Source organism: Meleagris gallopavo, chromosome 1, assembly GCF_000146605.3.
Source record: "Meleagris gallopavo isolate NT-WF06-2002-E0010 breed Aviagen turkey brand Nicholas breeding stock chromosome 1, Turkey_5.1, whole genome shotgun sequence".
In the NCBI taxonomy this organism is placed as follows: Eukaryota; Metazoa; Chordata; class Aves; order Galliformes; family Phasianidae; genus Meleagris; species Meleagris gallopavo.
Genome location: NC_015011.2, coordinates 62,260,107 through 62,271,772, shown reverse-complemented (window position 1 = coordinate 62,271,772; position 11,666 = coordinate 62,260,107). Strand labels below are relative to the sequence as shown.

Sequence of the window (11,666 nt, the reverse complement as noted above, 5' to 3'; positions counted from 1 at the left end):
CAGCCGCCAGCCCGCCGCCCACCTCCGCCGTCCCGCCATCCATTCCGGCCTCCCCGCTTCGAAACGAGCGCCGCGGGAGCCCCGCCCGCTTCCCGTGACGCGCGGGGACGGCCGAAAGAGGCGGAAGGTGCCCGGCAAGGCGGGCCCGGCGGCTGGGCTGATGCTGAGTGGAGGATTTCCCCTAACATCTAACTTAAACCTCCCCTCTGTTGGTTTGAAGCCAGCCCCCCTCGTCCTTTCACCGCCGGGCTGTGTATAAAGTCGGCGCCCTCCTACTTGTAAGCTCCCCACAAGCACTGGAAAGCCGCAATGAGGTCTCTTCCATAACCTTCTCTTCTCCGTTCCCATGTATGCATACACAGTGACACAAAATAGCATCATACAGAGAAAGAAAAAAAAAAGAAAAAAGGTTTATTTAGGATGGAAACACATCCCTCATAGCAAAACACAGCAATACAGAGGTTTCTGTAACGCAGTCATTACCACAGCACTACGTGTAATATAGGAATTCCTAACTTAAAGCTCGAATTCCTAACTTAACACTGAGCTTTACACGTTACTAAAGCACAAACAATAGGGAGCTGAAGAAGAGTTCTCTCACAAAAAGGACTACAAAATTGCAAACAGTCTCCTGACTACCAGTAGGAACCCATCATACATGCTAAGTATAACACACACACATCTATGGGGAACCTTTTTTTTTTTTTTTTTGGTGTTAAACAAAGTAAGGCCACTGTTTTGCCCACATTTTGTTAATGTCCCTTACAGGAAGGTGTTAAAAAACAAGGAGGACAAAGCTGCCGAACACCATTAATGGGCAGTGTTCCAACTGGCTGTGCTTGCACATTAAGTCTTCTGGGAACAGCTCCGTCAGTTTTGCTTTACTCAGCCATTTTGTCACCCAGATGTAGGTGTATGGAGGTAGGAGTTCATCATCCCATGTAGGATTTGGAACAGAGGACTGAAAAACAGAACGGTTTGAGGTTCAGCTCCTCAGTTTTGGACTCAAGGAATTGGAAGTGCCTGCTCAAATACGGGGTCAACTCACCATGTTAATGGAAAATATGAGTTTCTAAGTCTACTGCAGTGCCTAACAAGCTGGAGTTTTTAATGAGAGCCAAGTTGGACCTTTTAAATTTGATCTTTCACTTTGTGGAAAAGTTATTTTGAAAGCCCAATTCTTCTGCTTGTATTCTACCACATACTCACAGTCCCCAAATTACATGGAACTTGGTCTCCCCTCAGCTCAGTACTCTTTCTAAACCACCAGTACGCAGTTCCTAGGAAGAGCTCCCTGACCTCATAATTTAACATACCACTGGGGTTAAGCACCCAGCCCTGACACTAAAGCTGCTACGGTGTCTCCTTAGCCTTTTGCCACTGTAATTCTCAGTTCCCATGTTTTTCATGTGCCCTCAGCCACAATCAAATTCTGCTCTTGTTTCCTGCTCCAACCAACCTATGGGAGAAGAGAGCAGGAAGAGAGAGTCCTCCTACCCACAGTACATTTATAAGGTTTCTTGGCCACATGGATTTTCAAATGCACTTTAAGCGTTGAGCTTTTCCGGAAGCTTTTCCCACATTCAGCGCACTCGTAGGGCTTGGATCCCGCATGGATCCTCAAGTGTGCACCCAAAGCTGAGCTATGCCGGAAGGTTTTCCCACATTCCTCACATTTGTAGGGTCTCTCCCCACGGTGGATCCTCAAGTGGACATTGAGTGCTGAGCTCCGACGGAAGCTGTCCCCACACTCCACACAGATGTAGGGCCGCTCCTCCGCATGCGTTGTCTGGTGCTTGATGAGAGTGGGGTGGTCACTGCACCGCCTGCCGCACTCAGCACACTGATAGGGGCTGGGCAAGAGGCTGCCATGGTACAGGGGCAACACCTCTCCCCCGTGGATGCGGCGATGTGTGGTGAGTGCTGAGCTCTGGCTAAAGCTCTTCCCACACACAGGGCATTTGTAGGGTTTCTCACCCGTATGCGTCCGCATGTGGGTCACCAGCGAGGAGCTCTGGCGGAAGGTTTTCCCACATTCGGTGCACTTGTAGGGTTTCTCTCCTGTATGGATCCTGTGATGCCGAATGATGGCTGAGCTGTCCCGAAAGCATTTCCCGCATACCTGGCACTTGTGGGGCTTCTCTCCAGTGTGGACCCTCCGGTGTATGATAAGGGAGGAGCGGTCACTGAAGCTTTTCTCACACCGAGGGCAATGAAATGGTTTCTCTCCTTTGTGGCTTCTCTGATGGACGATGAGATGCGAGTTCTGGCTGAAGCTCTTCCCGCACTCACTGCACTGGTAGTGTCTCTCTCCCGTGTGGGTCCGCTGGTGCCTGATCACATTGGACCTCTGGCTGAAGGTCTTCTCACACTCGTTACACTGGTAGGGCTTCTCACCTGTGTGGATCCGCTGGTGTTTGATCAGGTCCGAGTTGCGGGTGAAACTCTTCCCACATTCAGAGCAGCTGAAGGGTTTCTCTGCCAGGTGGATCCTCTGGTGCTGGCTGAGATACGAGCTCCGGCTGAAGTTCTTCCCACATTCAGAACACTCGTAGGTTTTCTCTCCCACCTGCTGAATCCAAATGGTGCCATTCCCACACGCTGGAGTGTCTGGCCTGTCCCCAGCAAGGACCACCTTGCCCATGGGAGTGTCACCACCCTCGCACTCCCACACTGCCATGACAGAGGGAGCTGCCTTTCTCTGCCTCTTTACAAAAGACAGCTTCACCTCATTTTCCATCTCCAGCTCCTGCTTGCAGTCTGGTCTTTCATCAGAGTCCTGGAGAGTATCTGTAGTGGGCCTTCTGGAGGTGAACGGGTGCAAGTCAGCTCTTGCAGGCCTTTCCTGATGAGGTTGAGCCTTCTGTATGTCACCCATGGTCTGGCCACCTGCTGGGGTGAACAGAGGAACTAGCGATGAATAAGCCTCTCCATTTCTCTTCCTGTTCTCTGTGAATCACTGCTGTTCTCCAGCATTCCCATGCTTAACCAAGGAAGGAAGCACAAGGAAGACAGCACCACAGAAACATCATCCCCTGACAAGCAGAGTACTTTTCTTCTTTGCAGAAAGAAAACCAGACGTATTCTGCAGCAAATTGTATCTAGAATTTGTCTACAGAACAGATAGGCAACTGAACGGAATGATAAACTATTTTATTAATCAAGCATGGAAATGTACATTTAGACTGAAACATTTTGAGGCTCCTGGTTTTATATTAGTGTGGAGAACACAACTGGGAAATGAATGCTAGCAGATTAGCTGGAAGGCACTGCTTACAGTGCCAATATCATCATCATCTTATGTGTGGGAGGTCAAAAGCTGAGCAGAATGCCGCAGGCTAGGCCCCTCAGGTTTTGAGTTGGCTTATCTGTTGACTTGGGAAGACAACACCACAATGGTTATACTGATGCTCAAAGTTCTGCTTATAACACTCAAGGTTGAAAAGCGTTCACAGCACAAATAAAATAATAGCACTGCCCTCCCCAACACAGACCCCAGGACAGCTTACTGACCAACAACGCATTAAAATATCGTCAGAGTAAAAGGAAGAAAAAGCCACATTTGATTATTTATGCCTCCTAACATTTCAAGTATAGATCTTTGCTGAAAAAAAACACAGTATTTGATTTAATTTCATACAGACTTCTCTTCAAAGGGTCCTGGATTCCCCAGGACCATGTTTCACTTTTGCATACCCTGCCTGAAAATCTTCCTGAGAACAAAGTCTATGTAGTACAGGAGCTGAGATGTAGGATGAGTGTGAAGCATGCAGCACAACATAACCAGATTTTCAGCATTCACTCTTTTATTTCTCCCCCAGGCATGCGCTATTCAATTTCTCACCTTTTGAGCAGTACCTCCGCTGTTTCAGAGTTCAGTTCCTCCTGGACACAGTGCTGTTTCTCTTCACTCTATCCACGAGGTTAAAGAAAAGTCAGGGACAGCAGCTCCTGATCAGGGAGGGAAAACAGATGTAACAAATATCATTTATTCTAGTAGCAGTGTTGAGACTGAGATTTAGGAAATGAAAGCATCCTAGGCCAGATATAAAATAATGTTCAGAAACACAAGTCGGGGTCACTGATGTTCCGCCACACACACTGTGACACTGCTGGTGGGGTCTGCTAGCCAGGGCCGCTCACACAGCAAAGATTGGGTTGGCTGCACATACTACAGAGAGCTGCCTGTCAGCTTGCTGAGTTCTGTACAGAAAACAGAGATGCCTGAAGCCATTTTCTCCCTGTCAACTTTCCTCCTGGTGTGTTAAATATGAACACAGTACAGTCCTGCTGAAGCAGAGGGAAAATGCTGCCCGCACGCATGCGCTGCCTTCTGCATCTGCCTGGAGTCTTCTTCATTGCTTCCATGGATGAGCATTTGCTCGGTGGTTCAGCCAGGCACACACAGGACTGAGAGAGGGATTTTGAACCGTTCACACATCAGCAGCAGCGATAGCAGACCAAACGTAGAATTTCCCATCCTGTTCAGCAAAATGACACTGTGGCTACCTCATTCCTGACAGAGCCCTGGGACACAGGGCTGGAGATGAGCTGAAAAATGCAGCTACACACATGTGTGTGTGAACACTGACATCATTTGGATTGGGCAGTTTTGAGTGCCAACATACAAGGACTTCTTTACAGAGCAGAAGTACAGCGTACATGAGTGGATTTTGTGGAATAGAAAATTAGGTCACCTATTTAGCTCTGTGCTGCATTTGTGCAGCACACTGAGGCATTTTAAGATGCTGAATTCTGAACAACCAGAAAGGTACAGGTTAGAGAAGGAAGATGCTTAAAAACTGCACATGTGAATACCAGCTCTGCAAATGGCACTGCATCATTTCAGTTACATGGCTTCGCATCGTGCCACTGGAACATGGCAGGGAAGCTGAGCCCTCTCTCCCCACATGTCCCCCATCAACCTACAAGGCAGCCAGATAGGCCTGATCCTGCTGAGACATCCTGATGGTTTTAGGAGAGGAAAGTCACCTTTCTGCTTCAGTCCCTTTCTGCTATCATTCAAGAGCAGCTCCAAACATGTGGTCGATATGCACCCCAAAATGGTGAGCACCTGCAGAAGGAAAAAGCAGATCCAGAAGAGAGCTTACTTTGTGCAGACCTGGGAATGTGACAGAAAAGCATACTGCTTGATGACTGCCATAAAAAAGGTGGGAAGCCTGAAACACTACCGAGTTCCCAGGTGGGGACAAGGTGCTGGTCAGCCATGCCTGGACAGTGCCATGTCCTTAGGCAACATTGTGGCTGATGAGACATCAGTGAGACAAAGGAGGAGGGAGATGAGCTGCACTGAGCTCCTGACATGATGGGCAGAGGCCCAAAGGGACAGCCTCATGAAGGACACAGTTGGCACAGGGAGCCACTGAAACCCCAGCCCTTGGTTAAGCAGTAATAGGGAGGACATGTCTGACACAAACCCAACAAACAGCCGCTGTTGGGTGTACGGGGCAAGAGGAGAACTGTGGGCAGGAGGAACTGGGGGATAACGGAAGCAAGAGACAGCAGAGCAAAGAACGAAGGTGTCTGTGACACCACACATCACCACTAGAAACAAGGGAAACATGCTGTGCTCCCCACTGCCTGTCCCAGCACCCCTGGTACAGGACGGAGGACACAGGCAGGCGATAGCCTGGCTCAGGCAGCACGCACAGAGCCATGGCAGTCATGCAGGCTCTCCTGGTTCTGATCGGTGAGTAGAAAATGTCTCCCCTTCAGGTCAGGGTGTGAGGAAGGATGGCTGACCTGGCTGCTCTTTGCCTCCTCACCGCTGGTGTAGTCCAGTGTGGGCACACTGGAGGTAAGATGAAGAGAAAAGGACACCCCCAAAAAACATCAATACGCAGATCTCAGATTACCGTTTTGCCAGTCTTTATACACTGGAGCTGGTATGTTATTCATCAAGGAGAGACAGGGAGGGACTGAGCTGAGGGAGGAAGGACTTGGAGCTGGACGCAGCTGGGCAGAGGCTGGAGCAGGGGTGGAGTCTGGAGATGTGACACAGCTTGGCACACAGATCAGAAATGAGAGCAGAGACTTGGGCTCAAACAACCAGCCAAGAAGGGAAGAATTGGCCAGATGAGGAGGTAGGGGAGGCAGAGGGAGAGGTGAGAGACGACCTTGGTTAAAGGCAAACAGAAGGTTTTGGAGCTGGAAGAAATAGAAAGACACGGCCTAGCAGCCTACATCCGAGTGAGAGGCTGTGGAGGAGTCCCGTATTTCCTGGTTTCCTCATTCCCCCACTTTCTGTAGATTTCCAAGTCACTTTGCTGTGTCTCATTCTCATCTAATACTGTTTCACAGAAGGCTCAATAACCTCTATGGTCAATCCAAGGGGGAAGTTACATGCTTTTATTTGATCATGCTGCATCTACAGTCACACAGATGTTAATAAGACAGCAGAGATGTTAACAAGATAGAAGCCATGTAGAAATGTTTAAGTTTGCCTTTACAAAAAAAAAGAAGACAAAGATTAACAGACTACTCCAGAGGTTGCAAAGTCAAAAAGAACACTTATATCATCCCTAAATTGCATTAATTTTGCAACTCTTGATTTGTTCCCTCTGTGCACACAGCAACACAGCTCTTGCTTATCTTCTTTTCACATGGATTTTGGCTGTTTTAGTCTTGGGATGGACAATGCCTTTGCAATGAGCAGCTGTTCAGTAAGCAGTCACTCTTACTGTCCTGTGCTTTATTTACATGCAGATCCCATTCAAATGACTCTCTTCCCTGTGAACTTTCTATACACTCTACATTCTAGTGCTTCACAGCTGTTAATTCATTTATAGGGATTTTGCAAATAGCAAAATGAGGGCAGAGAAGGATTAAAGTTAAAAATATCCACTACTTTCAGAATCTCAGTTTGAGATGCTTCAGCCCTGTCTTCTCAAAGTAGATGCTACTGTAGCACTTGCGTTCAAAATACAGCACATGCAGACTCCAAAGCTCTAGGAGACCTCAGCCTTCATATAAATGGCAACCCACAAGGTAAGGAAAATTCCATCAACAACACACTGAGAAACCTGGCACTTGCCCAGCATCACACAGAAGCCTCTGTGGTGTAGCCAGGTATAAAACCTACTTCTTAGCACAATGCCCACAAAACTACCCTTCCTCTTCCAGCATCTTGCTGCTTCCTTCTTCCATACCCCTGTGGGAAATGAGGCAGATATCCTGAATGCAGCACAAGTCTATCTTAAAATTTTACTTCCCCGCCCAGGGCAGGTCAAGTCTCTACAATGAAGGGGCACTGAAGCCCTAAGGAAAGAAGAGTAGCTTGCTGTGGACTTAAATAATGGTTAGAAAGCATATGCATACAGAGATGAAACTAAGATTGCACATGACAATTTTTATTTGGGCTCATCTAGCCTCCAAATGTTTGATGTCGCCATATTTTATAACGTTCTTTGCAGGAAAGAATTGGCTTAAATTTTGCACATGGGTTCAGTGAACACTTGGACCATTTTAAGGGCATATCCATACCTGTTGGGGCACACTGCATTAACTCAAGAGGTCACACACTTAACAGACAAAGAGAATTTGCAGACACAAAAGTCTTGAAAGGAATCCACCTCCCTGCTCCAAGTCTGATAGCAAAGCTGCATTCTCAGTTCTAGCCATGACTTCCCAGACCTTCCTCCCAGCTCAGGATTTCAATCTCCAGAGACTTTGGTGAAGGCCCCTCAGCCACATACTGACCCCAGAATACTACACCCCTGTTAGCACGGGCAGAGCTGGTCCCCTCCATGCCTCATCCTCAGCTTTTACCCTCTCACAGCACTGTTCTGGACCTCACATCCAGAGCAACAGAGGTCTGGGCTCACCCTGACAGCTCTTCTGAGCGTGCCATGGTTAGCATTTCCTCCTCCTACCCCCCTGCATGTCATTTCTCACCAGTGCTGTCAGGTTGGGGCCGCACTGCTGGCCCTTGGGTTGGAAAGACACAGCAACTGGGCACACCACTGTCCAGTGATGAGTACCGCCAGTTCTTCAGGTCCCTTCAGACCTCTCAACGCGCCAGCACCGCCTGCCACCTCCGCGCGCTGTACGGCTGCCAGAACCCCGTGGTCCGGAGACTGGATGAGTATGAAAACCATGGAGTCATCCCAGAAGGTAAAGGCAAAGGCAACTGCCACGGGAAGGCAGATGGATAGGGGCCCTGCAGTGCCAGCACTGCACCTGTGTGCTGGGAGGGGACTGACACTTGGGAATTGGTAGGAGAAAGGACAGCAGTAATCCCAGGTGAGGAGAAGGCATCTATTTCTGAACACCTTGTCTTACACCTGATGGCAGCCACACGTACTTAGCATCAGCCTCTTCTCAGGGCTTCAGTGGCAGAGATGACCAGGAAGCAGTGGAGTTTCTCCCAAGCACATGAGATTTCTAATGGAGAGATGTCTTTTGACAGTGAGATTACTGCTGAAGGTTGGTGGGACCTCAGCACTGGCGTTTACCACCAAGTCCATGTTTTGTTTGCCTTTTTCTAGGACCCATATGCTCTGAACTGCAAGAAACTTCCTTCTTCCCAAACTTCTGTGCATTTGCTTTTTATCGCTGCACTACAAAAAGGTATTTCATTAAGGTGAGTTATTTAACTATTTCCTCATGACCTGGTGCATTCTGCTCTGGGCACTGATTCAGTGAATGTGAAATGAGGAAGTGCGAAAAAGAGGCTATAGACAGGGAAGGCAGAGGAGAGCTGTGGGCAGCCCACTTACCAGGGGCATCCACACCAAGCTGACCAGTCTACACAGGTGGCACCTGCAACCACCTGCCAAAAATGAGACATTGAGGAAGGTATTCTTGAAAAGAATCAACCTCTGAGAGCCTCCGCTCTCATTCCCAAGCAAGGTGAGATAACAAAGCTACTGTAGCAGAAAGAGTGAGTTGTGTAGACTTCATGGGAAGATAACTAGGAGTCACAAAAGGAGACTTACAGGGAAACATGATGAGGAAAGCAGAAGGATTCTTTCCCTCTTTGGGCTTAAGGGAGCTCATCTTGGCAGGGAATGGGAAGAATGGGACAGCGCTGTGAGTACCAATGTCACAGTGCAGGGCAGGGGCCAAGCACTTGTTCCTCAGGCCCACCACCTCTAGAGAAATATTTTTCTCCTCCACAGCGGACTGCATGCCCGGGAGAGCACAAGCCCAACCTGGGCAGCACACAAACTTTCAACAACACAGCCCTGAGAAGCGATGCAGCATTGTCTGCTATCTTCAGTCCCCAGCCCATTTTTCCCACCTCTCCTGCAACCACCCAGCCATCCAGCTCCAGCCCTAACACGGAAGGAGCTGACATCTCCAGCTTCTCACCTGATGACATGCCACTGCTGGGGAACATGCAGCCTTCCACCTCACATCCCACAGAGGTGACAGTCAGCGGCCAGCAGCAGGGAAAGCTGCCTGCCACCGACATTGAGGATCTCTTCCTGAGGCTGCAGGACAGGCACGTCCAGAGCTTGCTGCACTCAATGCGGCAGCTGCTGACCATGGGAAAGGCAGTGATGGAGGAAGAGCTGCAGGCTGTTGCCCTGAAGCTGCTGGTGGCCCTGAACAATGCAAGCGTGTCTCAGGGGGCAAACAGCACCGACACAGAGCATGGAAGAAAAAAGTGATCAGCAAAAGGAATGAGCCACTGCGGCTTAGAGGGGATGTATGGGAACACAGAAGTAGAATCCTCCTTCCCAGGCCTGAGGCACCATCAGGGTTGCAGCACTTCTCAGGCCAAGGGTGAGAACTAGGGAAAGAAGGCCTCTTCTGAGGGCAAGGGAAAACCCAGGCCCAGGATTCAAAGGTAAAGATGTTGTCTTCTCAAAAATAATTGTCTCAAAGATTCATTGTTTCTTTCTACACAAACTGTTCATCCACTACTGCTTGGTCTGAACATCTCTATGGCCAAACAGGGCAAGATGGAAAGAAGTAACACTTTTCCTAGGTGGGGTTGTACCACTGCCATCACTAGCTCTCCTCTGCAGAGAGCAGGAGTTTGTTATCTCCTTCAGTGATTGCACAGCAGAATGCTGGCCTTTCCTCACCAAGGAGAGGTGTTTCTGCTCAGAAGCATGAAGGGACTAATCTTCTTTAGACATCTGTGAAAAAACACACACACAGGCACAAGGACAGCTCTACCTGCAGAAGGCCGATCCCCCTGCAGAGGAACTGCCGGTCCAGCATTCACATGGTTTGTGGCTACTTCTGAAACAGATGCTATGACATATAGGATAAACATTCATGTTAAGGAACTCCTCTTGCCTCTCAAAAAGTAAGGAGTAGAGTCTCATTCATGGGAACTCTGGCTGTAGTACTGCTCCTTTTACAAATGCCAGCCATATGGGTAAGACCATACAAAGCTGCCCATGCTAACAGCAGAGTGGAAGCTCTCCGGGGACCAGACAAGGTTTTCTGCACCTCTGCTCACTCCGAGTTCAGAGTTGCCTGGAAGCTGCTCAGAGCTCGAGCAGTCAGCTTTGTTGGAAATATCCAAATAATTTTCTAGGATGGTGTCCCTGATAAAGCAGATTTTATTTGCAGTTGCAATGGCGGGCCTCCTGCAAGCAGGAGTGCACACAGAAAACAGCGTTACATCTTTTATTCCCTATTCCCCGACGCTTATCTCGTTCTCCCCTGGTTCCTCATTGGCTGAGTACTGCAGGTTCACAATCTCCTCGACCCTTCACGAAACATGGAAACACTGAACAAACATAAATTTTTGCTGCCTAAGCGTAAATCTGTAGTTAATTAATTGACTTATTCCACACTTGATCATTATTTTGCGGATATCTGCTTGTCCTTCCTGCCACAAAGATAAGCTTGGGAGAAAGACAGAGGGGAGTATCTTGGTGCCTGCCTGTCACATCCCAACCTTCTCACGGAGTGAGACAGTTCGGCCTTGTGGAGAGGCCCTAGCATCTTTGATGTTACTAAATCTGTTTTTCTTTTGCTGGGAGTTTCTTATCCTAACAGAACAACTCTACAATGTGTTTTCTAATCCCTAACACTACACTCGCATTGTTTGGAACATTTAACAACTATTACAGTTTTGCAAGAAGGAATTAATCACCTAATTCAGTAATAATGTTTCTAAAACATGCCGCTAACATATACAGTATTTTTACTTCTTAGATCAACTATTTCTAAGGATAAGTTACAGAGTACAAATGCATTATGTTCTACTTCTTCAAACCAATTGCTCTTTTTAAGAACAAATGCAGAAACAACATTCCATTCCCACAGTTTCATCTCTCAAGAGAGCACTATTAAACAAGAACCCCTGTGCACCTTATCCCACACAGGCCTTGTGTAACCTCTTCCTCTGTGTCGAGAGAGGAACAGGGACGCACCACACACGCTGCCCCTTTAGGGTGGGGATGGTTGCGCTCCCTTCACCCGGCCTGAATAACACAGACACGGCTGGATAACATACAGAACATCCACACAGTGAAGCAAGCCCTTAGGAGAGCTCCCTCCTCTCAGACCCTCCAGTGGCCCCGGGAAATGGAACCTCTTTCAAGGCCCATAGAGGTCACAAGCGGGACCGCCAAGCGCAGCGGCAACCCGCTCTGCCCCACGCGGCGCTCGTTGTTGCCGAGGCACCGTGGCTGCGGCACGACAACCGCCGGCCCCAGCACCACAGCGGCGCTCACCTC

The 11,666-nt window shown here is 48.7% G+C and overlaps 2 protein-coding genes across 6 annotated transcripts in view; one reads left to right on the top strand and one right to left on the bottom strand.

The window, feature by feature from the left end:
• Nucleotides 1–380: 380 nt before the first annotated feature.
• LOC100542571 (zinc finger protein OZF-like) overlaps nt 381–11,666 on the bottom strand; it is a 1,148,434-nt gene continuing 1,137,148 nt past the window's right edge. Inside the window, exons 2-4 of one of the 4 annotated variants that reach the window (XM_010714344.2) lie at nt 4,930–5,074; nt 3,845–3,951; nt 381–2,892 (exon numbers count right to left, since the gene is read on the bottom strand). In XM_010714344.2, coding sequence (XP_010712646.1) covers nt 1,460–2,878 — 1,419 coding nt within the window. In that variant the 5' untranslated portion in view covers nt 2,879–2,892; nt 3,845–3,951; nt 4,930–5,074 and the 3' untranslated portion in view covers nt 381–1,459. Of the gene's footprint in view, nt 2,893–3,844; nt 3,952–4,929; nt 5,075–11,666 lie in introns of those variants that run through there. The other 3 variants (XM_010714352.2, XM_010714363.2, XM_019612427.1) reach the window with 3 other exon arrangements.
• LOC109365718 (acrosin-binding protein-like) lies at nt 5,622–10,006 on the top strand. 2 transcript variants are annotated; one of them, XM_019612435.1, is made up of 4 exons: nt 5,622–5,710; nt 7,918–8,133; nt 8,508–8,602; nt 9,141–9,650. In XM_019612435.1, exons 1-4 carry the CDS (start codon nt 5,677–5,679, stop codon nt 9,633–9,635), a joined length of 840 nt encoding a protein of 279 aa, XP_019467980.1. In that variant the 5' UTR covers nt 5,622–5,676; the 3' UTR covers nt 9,636–9,650. The 2 variants fall into 2 exon arrangements, with proteins under 2 accessions (XP_019467980.1, XP_019467979.1); XM_019612434.2 differs by lacking the exon at nt 5,622–5,710 and having other exon boundaries at nt 6,608–8,133; nt 9,141–10,006.

Bases quoted from the DNA above. Each gene is read 5' to 3' on its own strand.
- LOC109365718 (XM_019612434.2), top strand. From the start codon at position 7,767: ATGCCTCATCCTCAGCTTTTACCCTCTCACAGCACTGTTCTGGACCTC. The intron at 8,134-8,507 runs GTAAAGGCAAAG...GCCTTTTTCTAG, and splicing joins CCATGGAGTCATCCCAGAAG to GACCCATATGCTCTGAACTG. The intron at 8,603-9,140 runs GTGAGTTATTTA...TCTCCTCCACAG, and splicing joins CAAAAAGGTATTTCATTAAG to CGGACTGCATGCCCGGGAGA.